The 20456-nt window shown below is 51.3% G+C and overlaps 2 protein-coding genes across 4 annotated transcripts in view; one reads left to right on the top strand and one right to left on the bottom strand.

The window, feature by feature from the left end:
- Nucleotides 1–12599: 12599 nt before the first annotated feature.
- NAIF1 (nuclear apoptosis inducing factor 1) lies at nt 12600–18748 on the bottom strand. Of its 2 annotated transcripts, XM_032257377.1 has the most exons (3): nt 18600–18748; nt 17446–17973; nt 12600–15208 (listed from the first exon to the last, which is right to left on the bottom strand). In XM_032257377.1, exons 2-3 carry the CDS (start codon nt 17954–17956, stop codon nt 14736–14738), a joined length of 984 nt encoding a protein of 327 aa, XP_032113268.1. In that variant the 5' UTR covers nt 17957–17973; nt 18600–18748; the 3' UTR covers nt 12600–14735. The 2 variants fall into 2 exon arrangements, with proteins under 2 accessions (XP_032113268.1, XP_032113267.1); XM_032257376.1 differs by lacking the exon at nt 18600–18748 and having other exon boundaries at nt 17446–18202.
- A 306-nt stretch (nt 18749–19054) lies between these two features.
- The window catches only part of SLC25A25 (solute carrier family 25 member 25), a 39722-nt gene continuing 38320 nt past the window's right edge, over nt 19055–20456 (top strand). Inside the window, exon 1 of one of the 2 annotated variants that reach the window (XM_032257379.1) lies at nt 19055–19431. In XM_032257379.1, coding sequence (XP_032113270.1) covers nt 19174–19431 — 258 coding nt within the window. In that variant the 5' untranslated portion in view covers nt 19055–19173. The remainder of the gene's footprint in view (nt 19432–20456) is intronic. The other variant, XM_032257378.1, reaches the window with a different exon arrangement.

The raw sequence follows: 20456 nt of genomic DNA on the forward strand, positions 1-20456 counted from the left end.
GCAGAATTGCCTGAACCCAGGAGATGGAGGTTGCAGTGAGCCGAGATCGCGCCATTGCACTCCAGCCTGGGTAACAAGAGTGAAACTTCGTCTCAAATAAATAAATAAATAAAACATTTCCAGGAATTTTAGTACACATCAAAGTTTGAGAAACATTGTTATAGTAGAATCCTTCTGTCCCTGTACCCCATGTCACTGAGACCTCTCCTGCTGGAAGGTGTGGTTTCATTGGGGGCTCTTCTGTGAGGACCAGCTACATATCAGAGGAGGGTGTCCTGAATCACAGCACTGTCATTTTATAGATAAGGAAACTGAGACCCTGAAATAAACTACATCTTAGGTAAGGATCTCTTGGTTACAAGTAATAGAAATTATCAGGCTAGGCGCGGTGGCTCACGTCTGAAATCTCAGCACTTTGGGAGGCTGAGGCAGGTGGATCACGAGGTCAAGAGATCAAGATCTTTCTGGCCAACATGGTGAAACCCTGTCTATACTAAAAATGCAAAAATTAGCCTAGCATAGTGGCAGGTGCCTGTAGTCCCAGCTGCTCGAGAGGCTGAGGCAGGAGAATCGCTTGAACCCGGGAGGTGGAGGTTGCAGTTAGCCGAGATTGTGCTACAGCACTCTGGCCTGGCAACAGAGTGAGACTCTGTCTCAAAAAAAAAAAAAAAAAATCATCGGAGTTGGCTAGGTGAAACCCATCTCTACTAAAACTACAAAAATTAGCTGGGCGTGGTAGTGTACGCCTATAATCCAGCTACTCAGGAGGTTGAGGCAGGAGAATTACTTGAACCTAGGAGGCAGAGGTTGCAGTGAGCTGAGATCACACCATTCCACTCCAGCCTGAGTGACAGAGCAAGAATCTGTCCCCCGCAAAAATGGAAAGAAGTCATCTCAGTTGATTACCATAAAAAGAGGAAGGGGTTGCCTGGGCAGGGTGCCTCACATTGGTCATCTCAGTACTTTGGGAGGCTGAGCCAGGTAGATCATCTGAGGTCAGGAGTTCGAGACCAGCCTGTGCAGCATGGTGAAATTCCATCTCGGCGGGGCAAGGTGGCTCACGCCTGTAATCCAAGCACTTTGGAGGCCAAGGCGGGCAAATCACCTGAGGTGGGGAGTTCAAGACCAGCCTGACCAACATGGTGAAACCCCATCTTTAAAAATAAAATAAAATAAAATGAAGAAACTCCATCTGTACTAAAAATACAAAAATTAGCTGGGTGTGGTGGCTCATGCTGGGTGAGAGGCTCAGGCATAAGAATTGCTTGAGCCCAAGAGGCAGAGGTTGTAGTAAGCAGAGACTGTGCTACTGCACTCCAGCCTGGATGACAGAGTGAGAACCCATCTCAAAACCCTCACAGGCCAAGCCCCACTTTGGGGCTTACCTACCCTGCATCAAAACCCCAGCTGCCCCAGCACTTTGAGAGGCTGAGGCTTAAGGCCAGAAGTTCAAGATCAGCCTGGCCAACATGGCAAAACCCTAATATAAAAATTAGCCAGGCGTGGAGGCATGCACCTGTAATTCTAGCTTCTCAGGAGGCTGAGGCGCAAGCATTGCTTGAACCTGGGAGGTGGAGGTTGCAGTGAGCCAAGATTGCGTCACTGCACTCCAGCCTGGGTGACAGAGTAACACTCTGCTCAAGAAACAACAACAACAAAAAACAAAAACAAAACCAGCTGAAATCTTTCTCTGTCTTCTGCTTAGCTTTCTCCTGAGTAACACCCCCATCCCGAAGAGCCTCAGGCTTTCATCCTTACACCTTGAAAACTTCAATGGAAAGAGCAAAAGTCTAGGGCAGACTCTCGTTGGTCTGGGTGGATCATGTGCTCATCCCTGAACCAATCACTATGGGCAGAGGATGTGTGACTCTTGTGGGTCAACTCTGGTCACATCCTCACCATGGGAGCCAGAATTGGCATCCCGTCTCCAAATGGTGTGGGCTGTGTCAACCTTAAATACAGGTATTGATCAACTTATGACCTATGCAACTTAACGACCATTCGACTTTATGACCATTTGACTTTACGACCACAATCGCTAGCCACGACTGCTCCGCGTCTGGCAGCGCAAACGTTGCCCAGCTGGGCGTACGACAGTGCGGACCAGCTTCCGGCAGCACTACCATCTCCGCGTGCACCATTTCAACTGTTATCCCAGACTCGGTACATCAATTTGTGTTTTGTGTCTTGGATATTTTTCATCAAACCCCTCCCAATAAACTTCTTATACATTTCGAAGCAATGGACCCAAACATCGAACGATTTGCAAGGATTGAACGGATGGCCCACGATGTGTTTCGTCCGTATCGTGAAATTTATGAAGAAAAAAAGAAACATACAATTCAGACAAAGCTCACCATGTTTATGAAAAAACCAACTCCGATAACCCCAACTGCTGCCTCAGATGAGGACATCAACGATCCACAGCCAAGCACCAGCGGCCAATAAAATGTTTTGTACATGTTTATATATTTTGATATGTTTTGCAATTGGGAAAATGTTTCCTATGGTATTTTTTACACCTGTATTTTGTAATTTTGTATGTTTTGCAAATATTAAACCAGTTGTACTGGTAATGCAGTGTTTTACTTAAACCTGATGAATGTAAAAATAAGAAACAAAATGGTGTAGAGATGATACAAATGGCATAAAATGAACAAAGAAAATTATGATATATAACAATAATGAAAAAAATTATGATAAAATATGACAAATATTTTTATAACATCATTTCACAGTACTGTACATATAGCCTACTCAACTTACAACCAAATCGTGTTACGACCAGTCTGTCGGAACCAATCGTGGTCGTAAGTCGAGCACGAGCTGTACTGAGATTCAGCAAATATGATTAAGTAGAGAGTTTATTTGAGTGTGAAGCTTGAGGATAGCCACCTGGGAGACACCAAATCCAAACAAATGGGCTCAGCATTGGAAAGTGGAGAAGTTGGCCGGGCGTGATGGCTCAGACCTGTAATCCCAGCACTTTGGGAGGCCAAGGCAGGTGGATCACCTGAGGTCAGAAGCTGGAGACTAGCCTGACCAACAAGGCAAGGTGAAACCCTGTCTCTACTAAAACTACAAAAATTAGCTGAGCATGGTGGCAGGTGCTTGTAATCCCAGCTACTAGGGAGGCTGAGGCAGGAGAATCGCTTGAACCCAGGGGGCAGAGGCTGCTGTGAGCTGAGATTGAGCATTGCACTCCAGCCTGGGTGACAAGAGCGAAAAAAAAAAAAAAAAAGTGGAGAAGTTGGCCAGGTACGGTGGCTCATGCCTGTAATGCCAGAACTTTGAGAGGCTGAGGAGGGCAGATTGCTTGAGGTTAGGAGTTGGAGACCAGCCTGGCCAACATGGTGAAACCCCGTCTCTACTAAAAATAAAAAAGTCAGCTGGGTGTGATGGTGTATGCCTGAATTCCCAGCTGCTCTGGAGGCTGAGGCGCGAGAATCGCTTGAATATAGGACGTGGAGGTTACTAGGAGCCAAGACCATGCCACTGCACTCTCCCCTGGGTGACAGAGTGAGTGAGACTCTGTCAAAAACAAAAAACAACAAAGAAAGTGGAGAAGTTAAGGTTTCACTTATACAGGCAGAGACAGAAATTTTAGCAGGATTACATTTTCCACAGAAGACCTGTGCATACAACACAGTGATCTGATTGGTTACAGACTGTTACATTGCAAAGAGGTTTCCTTTGTTACTCCCTGAGGAGGGGCAATAATCTGAGGGGTTCATATCTCTGGTGCTGCTTAGTCCTAATTATTTACAGGAAAAAAAACAAGTGACAGCTGTATGTCACAGGACTCAGGCTGCATAGCCACATTTCTCTTCAGGCTCAGAATGATTTAAATTTCAAAGGGCTTTGAGTTAGTTTAAGTTTGCATTGTTTCATTTTACAGCTAAGAATGGAGGAAAGATGGTTCCCCGAAACAAGACTCAAGTGCCACAGCTGGGATGAGGCCTGCGCACTGAGCAAGCACTAAAATAGCCAGAAAAGATCAGGAAGGGCCGGGTGTGGTGGCTCAAGCCTGTAATCCCAGCACTTTGGGAGGCCAAGCAGGGTGGCTCACTTGAGGTCAGGAGTTCAAAACCAGCTTTCGCCAACACAGCGAAACCCTGTCTCTACAAAAAGTACAAAAACTTAGCGGGGTGTGGTGGTACACGCCTGTAATCCCAGCCACTCGGGAGGCTGAGGCAGGAGAATCACTTGAACCTGGGAGGCGGAAATGGCAGTGAGCTGAGATCGTACCAGTACACTCCAGCCTGGATGACAGAAGGAGACTCTAAAACAATAACAACAAAAAGCCGGAAAAGATAAGGAAGGGCCGGGCACGGCGGCTCACACCTGTAATCCCAGAACTCTGGGAGGCCGAGGAGGGCTGATCACTTGAAGTCAGGAGTTCGAGACCAGCCTGACCAACATAGCAAAACCCTGTCTCTACTAAAAATACAAAAAGTGGGTGGGCGTGGTGTCATGTGACTGTAGTCCCAGCTACTCAGGAGGCTGAGGCAGGAGAATCAATTGAACCCAGGTGGCAGAGGCTGCAGTGAGCCAAAACGGTGCCAGTGCACTCCAGCCTGGGCGACAGAGCAAGACTCTGTCTCGGAAAAAAAAAAAAAAAAAAAGGCTGGGCACAGTGGCTTGTAATGCCAGCACTTTGGGAGGCTGAGGTGGGTGGATCATGTCAGGTCAGGAGTTTGAGACCAGCCTAGCCAACATGGTGAAACCCCATCTCTACTAAAAAATACAAAAATTAGCTGGGCATTATGGTTCAGGCCTGTAATCCCAGCTACTTGGGAGGCTGAGGCAGGAGAATCACTTGAATCTGGGAGGTGGAGGTTGCAGTAAGCCAAGGTCATGCCACTGCACTCCAGCCTGGGGGATCCGATCTGGGTGATGGAGTAAGACTTTGTCTCCCCACCCCCCCAAAAAAAGATCAGGAAGGGCTTCTGGACCAACCTCTCACCCAAACAGGATGCTGTGGGACCCCCACCTTGGCCTCGGCCTCAGTGGGCTCCCCTGTGGCACCTAGTTCCCTTTTGCACTTGATTCCTGACAGGCAGGTGGCCTGTTATGTGTCACCGCCAGCATGCACCCACACTGACTCAGCCGAGTTCAAAGCATAAAGCCCAATCTACTTGTCCCAGTAAGTCAGGCCAGCCTGGGCAAAGGAGGAGGCATCTTTACTATGGAACATGGTAGCTCAGATGGCCAACCCTACCCTGTATAGACGGGGAGAGTGAGGTGCAGGGGAAAAGGGGTCTGGCGCCAAGGCCACTTGCCTACCAACCTCTGCCCCCAGCTGCCTACCTCTGTCTCCTCCCAACAGGCTACAACTGGCCCCAAAGTGTTAAGGTCTGGAACTTGCAAACAGACTTCCATGGACTGAAGCCAGCCCACCGGTGTGTTTTGTTTGGCTTACAGGAGGCTTACAAATACTTAGTAGTCTTAGCTAGGTGTGGTGGCAGGTGCCTGTAATCCTGTAATCCCAGCTACTCGGGAGGCTGAGGGAGGAGAATCACTTGAAGGGGTGGGGGGTGGGGTGCGGAAGTTGCAGTAAGCCTAGATGGCGCCACTGCACGGACTCAGTCTCAAAAAACAAAAGCAAACAACAAAAAAAATACTTAGTAGTCAATGTGTGTAACTGGGAGATTCCAGTTAAAACCTGGAATTCTGACTTCTTTCATAAAAATAAACAGCAGGACAGCCCCACATTCTTGATCATTAAGATTCCAAGAAGCCAGGCTCACCTCCATTGGCCTCCTGCAGGCGCAAGCTTGGGATCCTGTCTGTGCCCAGGGATTTTTGCCCGAGTGGCTGTAGGCTGCAGGCAGTTGAATCTATGCAGCTGGGATCAGCAGAATCCTTGGAGAGCTGTGCAGTGATGGGTCCCAGGGTGGTGCCCTTCCTGCTGTCTTTAGGCCAGGCCCTGTGCAGGGCTCTGGGGATCCTCCTCACACCATTTATGGCCTTTGCTGATTCACTGAGTCTTCTCATCAGCCCTCAGAGGCTGCACAGGTGGGGAATTGGCAGCACTATGGGAATGCGAGGGAGGTGGGACTTCCCAAGTTCACAGCACTCAGATGGGGCCCAGCTACTCTGGGTGGGGCTCCTGATGCACCTGTCCCAGGTCCAGGGGACAGGCAAAGCTCCGGAAGGCTGATGATTCATGCTCATGCTCTCACGGGAGGCTGACTCACAAAGGAAGCTGTGCATCCAGGCATACCTGGGGCGGACTCCCAGCTCTGCCACTTACAAAACCTGTGGTATCAGCTGGGCGTGGTGGCTCACAACAGTAATCCTAGCATTTTGGGAGGCCGAGGCGGGTGGATTGCCTGAGCTCAGGAGTTCCAGACCAGCCTGGGCAACATGGTGAAACCCAGTCTCTACTAAAATACAAAAAATTAGCCGGGCGTGGAAGCAGGCGCCTGTAGTCCCAGCTAGTCGGGAGGCTGAGCAGGAGAACTGCTTAACCTAGGAGATGGAAGTTGCAGTGAGCTGAGATCGTGCCACTACACTCCAGTGTGGGTGACAGAGCAAGATTCTGTTCCAAAAAAAAAACCTGAGGCATCAGGTGAGTTTTGGCTCTTTTTTTTTTTTTTTGAGACAGGGTCTCACCATGTTGGCCAGGCTAGTCTTGAACTCCTGACCTCAGGTGATCCACCCACCTTATCCTCCCAAATGCTGGGATTACAGGTGTGAGCCATCGCGCCAGGCCAAGTTTTGGCTCTTGAGTCTCTTCCTCTCTCAAGGGTGAAAAATCCAAAACAGCTTACAGGAATGCTGTCAGTGTTCAATGCAACTGACATCGAAATAAGAGGTATATTAAATTCTCAGCTTGGGGACTGTGCTATGCACTCAAAAAGTGAGAATAAGGGCCGGGCGCGGTGGCTCACGCCTGTAATCCTAGCACTTTGGGAGGCTGAGGTGGGTGGATCACCTGAGGTCAGGAGTTCAAGACCAGCCTGGCCATCTTGGTGAAACCCCATCTTAAAGAAAAAAAGAAAGAAAAAGTGAGAATAAGACAGATGTTGTTGTCTTTGTAGGCCAGTTGGCAAAACTGGTGTAATCTTGCCCCCACCAGGGGGCATTAGGCAATGTCTGAATACATTCTGATTGTCAGAACTGGAGGAGCCGGGTGTGGTGGCTTCAGCCTGTAATCCCAGCACTTTGGGAGGCCACGGTGGGCAGATCACCTGAGGTCAGGAGTTCGAGATCACCCTGGCCAACATGGTGAAACCCTGTCGCTACTAAAAATACAAAAATTGGCTAGGCATGGTGGTTCAAGCCTGTCATCCCAGTACTTTGGGAGGCTGAGGTGGGCAGATCACCTGAGGTCGGGAGTTTGAGATCAGCCTGACCAATATGGAGAAACCCCATCTCTACTAAAAATACAAAATTAGCTGGATGTGGTGGCACACACCCGTAATCTCAGCTGCTCAGGAGGCTGAGGCAGGAGAATCACTTGAACCCAGGAGGCAGAGGTTGCAGTGAACCGAAATTGCGCCATTGCATTCCAGCCTGCACAACAAAAGCGAAAATCTGTCTCAAAAAAAAAAAGTGTATCCAGCCCAAAATGTTAATCGTGCTGGGATTGAGAAACCCTCCTACAGCAGGACATAGACATTTGCCAGATGCGGTGGCTCACGCCTGTAATCCCAACATTTTGGGAGGCTGAGGTGGGTAGATCACAAGGTCAGGAGCTCAAGACCAGCCTGGTCAATATGGTGAAACCCTGCCTCTACTAAGAAAAAATAAAATAAAAAACAACAACAATAAATCAGGACCCAGACAAACCATACAATCACATGTGTGTGCATAAACACGTGAGAGGGGGCCGGGCGCGGTGGCTCAAGCCTGTAATCCCAGCACTTTGGGAGGCCGAGGCGGGTGGATCACAAGGTCAAGAGATCGAGACCATCCTGGTCAACATGGTGAAACCCCGTCTCTACTAAAAATACAAAAAATTAGCTGGGCATGGTGGCGCGTGTCTGTAATCCCAGCTACTCAGGAGGCTGAGGCAGGAGAATTGCCTGAACCCAGGAGGCGGAGGTTGCGGTGAGCCGAGATCGCGCCATTGCACTCCAGCCTGGGTAACGTGAGTGAAACTACGTCTCTCCTCATCACTTTCGTAACTCCTACACATCCTTGAGATTAGGCCGGGTCCCAATGAAGCTCTCTATAGAAAGTGATGAGACCCAGGCTAAATGTCAAGGGTGAATAGGAGTTACGAAAGTGATGAGGAAGAAAGTTGTTGAGAGCAAGAGGAACCACAAAAGCAAAGGTTTGGAGGCTAGAAAAAGGGCCTGGGCCAGGCACAGTGGCTCACACCTATAATCCCAGCACTTTGGGAGGTCGAGGTGGGCAGATTACTTGAGGTCAGGAGTTTGAGACCAGTCTGGCCAACATGGCAAACCCTATCTCTAATAGAAATACAAAAAATTAGATATGTGTGGTGGCATACACCTGTAGTCCCAGGTACTCGGGTGGCTGAGGTAGGACTGATTCCAGGGAGGCAGAAGTTGCAATGAGCCAAGATTAAGCTACTGTACTCCAGCCTCGGCAACAGGGCAAGACCCTGTTTCAAAAAAGAAAAGAAAAAGAGCCCTTTTTTTTTTGAGACAGAGTCTTACTCTGTCGCCCAGGCTGGAGTACAGTGGCACAGCTCACTGCAACCTCCGCTTCACAGGTTCAAGTGATTCTCATGCCTCAGCCTCCGGAGTAGCTGGGACTAATAGGCGCATGCCACCACACCCAGCTAATTTTTGTATTTTTAGTAGAGACAGGGTTTCACCATGTTGGCCAGGATGGTCTCCATCTCCTGACCTTGTTATCCGCCTGCCTTGCCCTCCCAAAGTAAGAGCCCAATATTTTTAAGAAAGTAAACTTTCTCGGCCGGGCGCAGTGGCTCACGCCTGTAATCCCAGCACTTTGGGAGGCCGAGGCGGGTGGATCACGAGGTCAAGAGATCAAGACCATCCTGGTCAACATGGTGAAACCCCGTCTCTACTAAAACTACAAAAAAATTAGCTGGGCATGGTGGCGCGTGCCTGTAATCCCAGCTACTCAGGAGGCTGAGGCAGGAGAATTGCTTGAACCCAGGAGGCGGAGGTTGCGGTGAGCCGAGATCGCGCCATTGCACTCCAGCCTGGGTAACAAGAGCGAAACTCCGTCTCAAAAAAAAAAAAAAAAAAGAAAGTAAACTTTCTCAATGTGACTGGAATGCAGAGCATAAGGAGGGAAGTGGCAACAAGTCACATTAAGGAGCTGATACAGGCTGATAAGGGTGACAGAGCGAGATTCTATCTCTAAAAAGAAAGGGATGGGGAGGGAAAGGAAAGGAAAGGGCGGGGAGGGAGGGAAGGGGCAACTCTACGTTGGATGAGAGTTAGAGAGGACATCTAGGGGGCCATGGGCGTGGGTAGCAGGGATAGCTAGCCTGGACTGATGATAGCTGGAAAAAGGCCTCTTGAAGAAATGGCATCCAGACAGGGTCCTGAAGGCAACCCAAGAGCTGGGCAGGGGAAGAGGTGGGGCAGGGGCCCCGCATACTCCCCACAGCCTCTAGGCCTCCGCCACCAGAGAGACCATTTTGAGAACCGCATCCCCCTTTGCAAACCTGCATACTGGAGTTAGTTCATCATCTCCAACCAGAAGAGCTGGGCTTGTCCCTGCCAGGTCCTCCTGGCAGCCACTCCTTGGCACCCTCCACGAACCTGGACCAATTTGTCTAGAATTTCTGCAAGGGTCAGGAAGGCGCTTCAGGGAGATTTCCAAGCAAGGCATGTGAGTGAGCCATCTGCGGGGTAGAGGCCCAGCCTCAGTGGAGCCGGTCCAGCTGCCATGAGAAACAGAGACAAGCTGTTCCCTCTGGAACCTGCTCAAATTGCAAAATAATGAGCAAATCAATGATCATTGTTTTCAGCCACTAAGTTTCAAGGTGGTTACACAGCAAAGACAACTGAAGCCGCTGTAAACCCCAGCACTTTGGGAGGCCGAGGCAGGCAGATCACGAGGTCAGGAGATTGAGACCAGCCTGGCCAACAAGTTGGAACCCCATCTCTACTAAAAATACACAAATAAGCTGGGCGTGATGGCGCATGCCTATAGTCCCAGCTACTTGGGAGGCTGAGACAGGAGAATCGCTTGAACCTGGGAGGCGGAGGTTACAAGGCAAAACCCCGTCTCGACAAAAAATTAAAAAATTAGCTGGGCATAGTACTGTGCTCCTGTGGTCCCACCTACTAGGAAGACTGAGGTAGAAAGATCTGAGCCCTGGAGGTCAAGGCTGCAGTGAGCCATGATTGTACCACTGCACTGCAGCCTGGGCAACAGAGTGAGATCTTGTCTCAAGACAAACAAAAAAGGAAAGTACTCTCACCTAAAATACAGTTTACAAAGCATGCCTTTCCAAAAGCCTAATGAAAGGGTTTAAAATATAAAAGGTTTGGCCGGGCACGGTGGCTCACGCCTGTACTACCAACACTTTGGGAGGCTGAGGTGGGCAGATCACCTGAGGTCAGGAGTTTGAGACCAGCCTGGCCAACATAGTGAAACTCCATCTCTATAAAAATACAAAAATTAGCCGGGCGTGGTAGCAGATGCCTGTAATCCCACTTACTTGGGAGGCTAAGGCATGAGAATTGCTTGAACCCGGGAGGCGGAGGTTGCAGTGAGCCAAGATAGTGCCACTATACTCCAGCCTGGGCGACAGAGCAAGGCTGTGTCTCAAAAAAAAATTACTAACACAAGCTGCCTCTAGGTTTCATTTGGTCTAGACACTCCCCCAGGTCAGGTCAGGCTCAAATCATCTCTAGGTAACCTCAAATCTTACAGGCAACAAGGTGACAGTAGTCAAGAACAGTAGCTAAGAGCACGGGCTACAGTGAGTAATAAGGTAGCTGTGTGACTATAGGCAAATTGTTTAACCTCTCTGATTCTCAGTGTCCTCACCTGCAAACAGAACAATGTTAGTGCCTACTTCCTGGGGCTGCTGCAAGGAGTCAATGAGAGAATGCTTTTAAGTCCTCAATAATTGTTAGTTTTTATTGTTACTATATGCTGGTGAGAGTGATAGCTATGCCCAGGAATTCTAAGATCCCTCCAGAAGGAAGGCCAGTCTTATTTAAAGGAGTATCCCTGCTTGGCAGGACTTCCCAACTGTTCAGCAGCAACTCCGGAGAACCACCCATCCTTGGTGCAGGATCCAGCTGAGTTTTAAGTCTTCTAGTCTCTGAGCTAAGGTTGTTAACTGGCCTGAAGTAGTGGCTCGCGCCTGTAATCCCAACACTTTGGAAGGCAGAGGCAAGAGGATCCCTTGAGCCCAAGAGTTGGAGACCAGCTTGGGCATCATGGTGAAACCCCATCTCTACCAAAAAAAAAATTAGCTGAGTGTGGTGGCGCATGCCTGTAGTCCTAGATACTCAAGAGACTGAGGTGGAAGGATCAATTGAACCCAGGACGTCAAGGCCACAGTGAGCTATGATCGTGCCACTGCACTCTAGCCTGGGTGACAGACAAAGTGAGACCCAGTCCTTTTTTTTTTTTTTTGAGACAGTTTCACTCTTGTTGCCTAGGCTGAGTGCAATGGTGTGATCTCGGCTCGTTGCATCCTTCGCCTCCCGGGTTCAAGCAATTATCCTGCCTCAGCACCCCCATCCCACCCCAGTAGGTAGAATTACAGGCATGTGCCACCATGCCTGGCTAATTTTTGCATTTTTAGTAAAGACAGGGTTTTACCATGTTGGTCAGGCTAGTCTCGAACTCCTGACCTCAGGTGATCACAGGTATGAGCCACCAAAACTGATGGAGACCCTGTCTTAAAAAAAAATTCACAACCCTCAGAAAATATCAGGATTACTGAGGACTTGACTTGTCAGCGGGGCATGGTGGCTCATGCCTTTAATCCCAGGACTTTGGGGAGGCCGAGGTGGGCGGACCACCTGCAGTCAGGAGTTTGAGATAAACCTGGCCAACATGGCGAAACCTCGTCTCTACTAAAAATACAAAAAAAAAAAAAAAAATTAGCCGGGTATGGTGGTGGTGGTTGCCTGTAATCCCAGCTACTCTGGAGGCCGAGGCAAAAGAATCGCTTGAACTTGGGAGGAGGAGGTTGCAGCGAGTGCATGCCACTGCACTCAAGCCTAGGGGACAAGAGCAAAACTCCATCTCAAAAAAAAAAAAAAAAAAAGAAAGGAAAGAAAGAGTCAGGATTATTGAGGGCTTGGGCTTGTTTACAATGCCCATTCTTAGAGTCTTCCCTCCAGGTTTTGAGTGAGGTCTGGGACTGGGTATATTTAATAAATGCCTCAGGCATTTCTTGGAGTCCCAAACACTGCCTTAAACCAGGAATGACTGACTTCTACCATAAAGGGCCAGAGAGTAAACACCTTTGGCTTTGGGGGCCAGATGTCTCTGTAACTATTCAACTCTGGCTTTGGTGGTACAAGAAAAGCCATAGGTTCATAAATGAATGGGTGTGGCTGTGTTCCTATAAAATTTTATTTATAAAAATAGGTGGGGAGCCCAATTCAGTTTGTGGGCCAGAGTCTGTCAGTCCCTGTTCTCTTCTCTATATAACCAATAAAGACACAGAGATGTGTGTATAAAAAAGTGATATGTCTTTAATTTAAAACTATGACCTGGAAATAACTAGTCAGTTGAAGTGATCCAGACTTCCTCTTTACACCCAATGGAACAGACACAATATTGGCTCAGATTTCCAACCCCAGAGAAAAACCAAACCAAATCCTTGGGAAGTCCCTGCAGCAAAATGCTGGGACCATCAGACTGCAAAGGGAGGGTGCCCAAGCTGCTGGGCTGCTGTTCTCCAGCCACGCTGAGAACTTCCCTTCACCACCAGCTCCCTCGCTGGGCCTGATCTCCCGCTCTGCCTCCCTTTAGCTGGCACCGCACGAACGCCTCCACAGAGGTTGACAGTACAGCAGTCCCCTCCCAACTGTCTTCAGTGCATCTTCAGGGCCATCTTCCTGTCGTCACAATGGCAGAGCTGAGCGTTCTAAACGTTCATGCCCAGGAGGGCAGCATCTTCACTTTTTAGCTGAGGCCTGGAGTCCTGAGTTGTAACCACTGGTCACCTGTGGCCGAGGCACCGGCAGCAAATCAGCAAACTTGAGAAACGATCTGGGGAAATGCAAGGGCCTTGGTAATTGACGGTAAGTCTGAAAATGAAACAAACAAATGGTATCTGGGTAAAATCCTTATAGACACCTCAGAAGAGAAAGTGTAAAGATGGAACAGCGAACAGCACCTCCTTCACACTCCAAGGCTCTGTCTGCTCTTCCCTAAGCATAGAATCCAAAGGGTCCAACTGCTTTTTTTTGAGGTGGAGTCTTGCTCTGTTTCCAGGCTGGAGTGCAGTGGCGCAGTCTCAGCTGTCTGCTGCCTCCACCTTCCAGGTTCAAGTGAACCTCCTGTTTCAGCCTCCCGAGTAGCTGGGACTACAGGCGTGTGCCACCATGCCCAGCGAATTTTTGTATTTTTAGCAGAGACGGGGTTTCACCCTGTTGGCCAAGATGGTCTCCATGTTTTGACTTGGTGATCCGCCCGCCTTGGCCTCCCAAAGTGCTGGGATTACAGGCGTGAGCCACCGCTCCCGGCCAGGGTCCCCCTTCTTAGGTCAGCTTCACCTCTTCCTCCTCCTACATTCAGGGTCAATCATGGCTTTGGATTCAGTCAGCCACTCAGAGGGTCTCACAAGAACAGGAGGCACTGAGCAGTGTGGCAAGGGAAGAGTCCAGCATGTGATGTTCAGCAGGGCTTTTTTTGTACTGAATTTTGGAAATGTGGAGTCAGCAGAGAGGAAAGGAGGAAGGGTGTGGTCACAGAGAGGCCCTCCTGGAGGCCTTCCCAGGAGGGGTTCACACACACAATAAATACAACTGGCTGGAAGCAAGCCTCCCCACAAAGCCCACAGGTCACTCAGACCCACTGCAGTGGGGCAACAAACTTTCACACTAGTTGGCTTTCTTGAAAATTTACAGCATCCAAAGCTTGACCTGAATCAAAAGCTGCCCAGAGATGCTGTGGAAGACCAGAGAGTGGCCAAACCATCCCCACACACAGCATTCCTGAGCCAGACTGGCTGCACCCTGTGTGTATTATGGAGACTTCCCAGCGCACCACCTAACAAGCGCCTGTGCTGTGCCTGGGTGAGGTTGGGGGAGAGAACAACAGTTGTTGGAGTCCCCTGAGAACTGAGGCACAGTGAGAAGGAGAAAAGGGTGGAGTTTCCTCCTCAGGCTCAGTCACACTGCCTCCCAAGGGAGGAAGATATTATTGCTCAACTGCCAGCACCAGTGACATTAACCTACTCGAAAGGATGGCACCTGGGATGGGGCAGCTCCATAGAGACCCAGGCAGGGTGATGGCCTCCAGTGACAGCCGGTTGTGTTGTTCCTTACAGTTGTCCAAGACCAAGTCTGGGTCATGTCACAAGCCCTGGGTCAAGATAACACATGTCCTATCACATGCATACGTGACCCCCAGCTAACCAATCTTCTGGATCTCAGCAAGGCAGCTCAAGTAGTGGAAGAGTTTGGGTCCCAGGAGCCCAACAAATTCCTCTTCTCAAAAACTGTGGAACCCCCTAAGTGTTTATTAAAGAGGGAGCTGCGCACATGGCCGGCCTAAGGCCAAGGCCAACCACAGGACCCACTTACAAGACCATGGAGTTTTCATCCCATCATGGCAGAAGGCTGGTCTGACCCCTGCCCTCACTGGATGATGCTGTCTGACTGCCCATTCTGGGGCACCTGCCCAGGGTCAGAGGCAGGGGCCGGGTTAGCTGTGTTGCTCTGTAGGTAGCGGCGGAAATCTTTAATCATGGGCCGGAGGACCTGGATGAGGACGCTCAGGGCGGCTTGTGTGCCCTCCATGGCCTGGGCCTGGCGCTCCTGGGCACAGGCTTGCACTTCCTGGGAGCGGCGGATCATCTGCAGCAGGTCGTTCTGCTGCTCCAGGTGCTGCGCGATCTCCTTCACATGCAGGTTGGTGACCCGCTGCTCCTGTATCAGCTTGGCGGAGTTGAGGGCAATGCGGCTCTTGAGCGCCTGCGGCTTGACTGACGTGTCTGCATGCTGGGCCATCATCTCCACGGGGGCCTCTGGTGGCAGCGGCGGGGGCGCCTCAGTCGTGCAGTACTCCACCACACCCTCCTCCAGGGTGTGATAGGTGGTCTCTGTGGGGACTGCAGGGTAGAAAGAAGAGGCTGAGGAAGGTCACTTTCTGGAAGGAATGAAGCTGGCTGTATGGGGTGGGGAGGGGGCCAGAAAGTCCTGTCCTGGAGGGACATTAAAGGGGAATCCAGGCCTCCCCTGGCTGCATAGCTATTCACATATAAATCTTGAATCTAAGGGGTTCAGAATCTTAATCTACTTGGTAATCAAAGGACCAGCCCTGGATCTGGCAAAAGCAAAGATGTTGATCATAATACTAGCAAAACTTTCAGAGAAACTACAACATGTCAGGCACTTTGTACTCATTAGCTCAACAAATCCTCAAAATGACACCAAGAGGTAGGTGCTGTCGTTTTCATTTTCCAGAGATGAGGAAACAGACTGAGAAACGTAGAAAGACTTGCTAAGGTCACAGAGCTCATTCGGCAGAGCCAAAAGGCAAACCCAGGTCTCCCCAACAGCTGAGCCCTGACCTCCACACGGGGCTGCTCCTAGCTAAGAATGGCACCTCAGAGGCTGGGTCATCTGCTCCCTGTGGTGCCAGTGCAGCAGGCATCTTGAGTGGGACTCTACACATGCTCTTTGCTGCCACATTAGTCCTACCTCCTTTCATGCTTGCTTTTTATTTATTTATTTTTGAGATGGAGTTTTGCTCTTTTGCTGTGTTGCCTAGGATGGAGTGCAATGGCACAATCTCAGCTCACTGCAACCTCCACCTCCCAGGTTCAAGCGATTCTCGTGCCTCAGCCTCCTGACTAGCTGGGACTACAGGCACCCCGCCTCCAAGCCCGGGGAATTTTTGTAGTTTTAGTAGAGACGAGGTTTTACTGTATTGGTCAGGCTGGTCTTGAACTCCTGACCTCAAGTGATCTGCCCACCTCGGCCTCCCAAAGTGCTGGGATTACAGGCGTAAGCCACGACACCCAGCCCTTTGATGCTTTCTTGACTTGCCTTCCTAGTCCCCTGTGGCCAAGCAGAAAATGAGGTGGGAATGGGGTGGTGGCAGCTAAAGTGCCCAATGTCTCCCTGTCTCTTTCATCATCTGGGTCAATGCAATACTCAAACATCCTTCCTGTTCCAGAGTAGCATCTGACTTAGACCTGTGTTTGTCCTCTTTACCCACCCCAACATATTCTTGAGAAATATGCATTACAGGGGGATGGCACCCACACATCCACCCAGCTCCCTTAACCCCCACTGAGAATCATTGATGGATCCAGCTCACAGCCATCACAAACAAGCAGAGTTAACAGTCACAGGCACAAACCCTTCTTTGAACTAAAAAAAGCCAAACAAAATTAGTTCTGTTGTTATTTCTAGCTGAGAACCTTGAAAAGGATCCTAGCAGCTGGGCGTGGTGGCTCACGCCTGTAATCCAAGCACTTTGGAGGCCAAGGCAGGCGGATCACCTGAGGTCGGGAGTTCATGACCAGCCTGACCAACATGGTGAAACCCCATCTTAAAAAAAAAGAAAGAAAAAAAAGAAAAGGATCCTAGCTGGGCTGTTTGGGCCTCCAGGCATGTGGAAGAGGTCAAGCTTCTCCACCCTTCAATGCCAATGTCAGCTACGTGTCCCCATGCCACCAAGAAGCCCCCTTCCTCTTCTGGGGCCTTAGGTTTTCCCAACTGATGGTGAAGCTATTCCTATATATGTCATCTCTGTCCTACTAGAACATAACTGGCCTGTTATTTTAGACAACTTGGTAATCCCAGTGCTCAGCACAGGCTTTGGTACAGAATAAGTGTTAATATTTGATGAATGAATGAATCAATGAATGAGTAGATTAACACCAGGAACCATGAGGCTCCCGAGCAGCACCTGATGAAAGTTTCCTGGCACTGAAAACAGAATCCAGAATTGTTGTCTCACTTGGGCAGTATTATTCCCATCTATTTTTTCAACAAATACGGCCTGGCTGTCTACTACATGCCAGTCCTGTGGGGATACAGACATGGTCTCTGTCTTCAAGGACAACCCAGTTCGGCAACTGGAGGTAAGTCATGGAAACATGGTGGCAATGCTCAATGGCCAGCTATCCAGCACATCAGAAGTCCAGCCCACGTGCTGAGGAAGTCCCAGAGAGAGCAAGATCACTTCTGTCTGGGGTGCTGCTCTTGGAAGGCCTCATGGTCTTCCAAGACCCCCATCTGACCTCTGACCCTTGGCAGCCAACATTCCCCAGGCCACCCCAGTGCTTGCTGGCCCTTCCCACTTATGCACGCCACCTGAACAGGAGAGGTCACTCACTCTGTGTCAGGGTGACCGTGGCTGCGGCTGCGGTGGCCGAGGGTCCGAGGGCCACGGGGTGGATCTCTGTGGTGCTGGGCAGGCTGATGATGGTGGCCTCGCCCAGCAGGTTGCAGATACGTTGTTGCATGGGGGTCAGCAGCACAGGGGCTACAGCTGGGCCACCGCCGCCACTGCCACCGCCTGTCCCAGGCCCCCCAGCTCCGTCCTCCTCAGTGGGCCCCGGGGCCTCGCCACCCTCCACAGCAGCCCGGACCTGGGCAACCTTACGACGGACCTCGGTCTTGAGGTCAGACCACTTCTTCTTGACCTCAGGCAGCTCCCTGCGGCAGGTGGCCACGGCGTTGACCCTTCTCAGGATGCCGTGCCAGGCCGCGCTCTTGGCAGCCAGGGGTACCCCGGCGTTGAAGTGGTTCACCAGCAGGTGCTTCTTCAGCTCCAGCTCCTCCACGATGATCTCCACCTCCCGCTCCGAGAAGTTCATCTTCCTCTTCTTGGCTGGGACTGCCATGGCCTGTCCCCTCCCCTCTGTTTAAAGAAATTATAATCCCCTCAAGCGCCCCAATTCTCCTACTCTTCTTCCTCAGCCTCGCCCCTCACCCACCCCCTACAGGGGATAGGCCGGGCTTGCTCGGGGCCAAGCACTAGGCCTTAGGTAACCCTCCTCGCTACGCAAAGTGCGTAGGGCCCAGCCCCGACCGGCCCGGCCTCTGCCAGCCAGCTGCGTAATGGCTTCCTGAATCTGCCTCTTCCGCCGGGGTGTGCGGAGATCCGCCCACTTCCCCTCTTCCCGCCTCCCAGCCCTTCTGCGGGAGAACCCGCCTTCCCGGTGGGGCGCGGCTCAAATACCGTGTCGATCACTGGTTCTTTCGGTCTGTCGCTCAGCTAAAGAGCACGCCTACTTACTGGAATTAGCCTGATCATTGGTCTAAAATTGTGTCTGTCGTCCAGAGCGCCCCGCCCACCTAAGCTTAAGTCACTTTAATTGGGAAATCATTCTGTCTTTCAATTATCAGTATTATGACTATTAAGCCGTTAAATTCACCTATTTTATTGGTGGTTTAGGGGGTTAGATTACCAAAACCCTGCTTCCTGAGGATACTTAGTGCTTTCGGCCGTGAGCTGTGAGTCAATTAATTTTTAATTCCTCCCACCGGCACAAACTCCGCCTCGCAACTGCAGTTCATAAATGCTCTCACACAAATTCTATTTCCCACCGGAGGCTACGATCTCTCCGTACACGACCGCTCCTCCCATCCTTAAGATCCCATAGTCTGAACAGAGTTCATCAATGGAAATTGGACATGGGGTCTTCCGCCTGCCAATCATATGACTTCTGCCTACCGCTGCGTGATTTTTCGCTTTCTGGCCCCCGGCTCAGCCAATCACCGCCTCCATCTGTTTGAATCGGCCCCAGGCGTAGCGGGATGACCCCGCCCACCCCATTGATCCCGGTAGTCCGGGGCGGTGTGGGCTGTACTTAGGCAGGCTCCGCCCCTCCAGGGGTCTCCGTCCGAGCCTGTGATTGGCCTTGGGCGCACTGGGGGGCGTGGCCTGTGAGGCAGCGCGGGAGGGGCGGGGCTCCCGGAAGCCGCCCCTCCCTCCAGCTTGCCGGCGTCTCAGAGCCCGCGCTTGCAACTCCAGAGTGCCCGGTGTGCCTTCCGCGCCATCCCCGCCGGCCCGCCGCCCCCGCCCCCGCCCGCGCCCAGAGCCCCTGCCTCGCACCCGATGGTGAGCAGTGTGTTGTGCCGCTGTGTGGCCTCCCCGCCGCCGGACGCCGCCGCCGCCGCCTCCTCGTCCGCCTCGTCTCCGGCGTCCGTGGGGGACCCCTGCGGCGGCGCCGTCTGCGGGGGCCCGGACCACCGGCTGCGCCTGTGGAGCCTCTTTCAGACGCTTGACGTCAACCGGGACGGCGGTCTGTGTGTCAACGACCTGGCCGTGGGGCTGCGGCGCCTGGGACTGCACCGCACCGAGGGCGAACTCCAGGTAGGCTGCGCGCGCCCTCGGCACTGCCGGGGAGGGAGCCCCCCGAGCGCCGGGTCACAGGTGCGGGCCGCTGGTGACAGATCTCGCGGGACGGCCCCTTGGGGTGGGTGGGACCACCACTGTCCAGAGGAAGGGTGTCCCCTGACAGAAGGACACCCCACTTATGCCCTGGTGGGAGTGAGGCTCCTTCCTGACCTCTTTGGGTTCTTGGGCCGGGCTCTTTGTGGACACAGATGGGCACCCTCCGGGCCTTCTGATGGGCGAAAAGCCCTTTCTTGCCCGGGCTTTCCCCAGAGTAGAAGGCCAGGTCTCAGGAATGTGCCTTTGTCACCTCCTGACCTCAAGGCCAAGCTCGACGCTCCCTTCACCCATGGATGATGGGTTCATCCATCAGTCCCCGGCAGCACCTCCTCCTTTCCCTCTCGTTTCCATGCCAGCCGTAGGCCCTGATCTGGTTCCTCTCAGGAGCATGTGGGAGTTGAAAAAAATTGGTATTGGGGTTTCAGGCAGATGTGTGGACGTGGGCGGCGAAGACTGACAGTTCTCATGGTTTAGGCTCATCTCCATTGCCCTGTTTATCCAGAAAATGGGATCGTGATCCCTGCAGGTTGGAGTGAGGATGGAGTGAAGGAATCTGGGGAAATTTTTTTTTTCTAAAAGTCAAAGCATGGAAAATGTAAGAGGCGAGATTGTCACTGTTGTGGGCTCTTGGCCAAGGTAGGGGCAGAGGGGCACAGAGAAATGGTCATCCCTGGGCCTGCCAGGAAGTGGAGTACTGGCCTTTCTGTATAAGAAGCTCAGAGCAGAAGCTGTTTCTTTTCCTTCTGTCTCTTCCCCTTCAGTCCGACTTGGCAGGTGTAGCTGCCATTTTCCCAAGTATTTCATCTACTGTGGGTTAGCCTGATTTACAACCTGGAACCTGGAATAGGACTCCTGAGTACTTTACCTAAGAACCTGTTTCTTTGCTGAGTTAGTTTGGTCCATTTATACACACAACAATTAGAGAATCTCATAGCCAGGTATGC

Source organism: Sapajus apella, unplaced genomic scaffold (genome assembly GCF_009761245.1).
Source record: "Sapajus apella isolate SASKATOON/1434 unplaced genomic scaffold, GSC_monkey_1.0 scaffold97, whole genome shotgun sequence".
Lineage (NCBI taxonomy): Eukaryota > Metazoa > Chordata > Mammalia > Primates > Cebidae > Sapajus > Sapajus apella.

What these genes read in the sequence shown, in the direction of transcription:
- NAIF1 (XM_032257377.1), bottom strand. Translation starts at nt 17,956, where the DNA reads ATGGCAGTCCCAGCCAAGAAGAGGAAGATGAACTTCTCGGAGCGGGAG. An exon ending in CACGGTCACCCTGACACAGA is followed by an intron (nt 15,209 to 17,445) that starts GTGAGTGACCTC and finishes TCTACCCTGCAG; the next exon opens with TCCCCACAGAGACCACCTAT.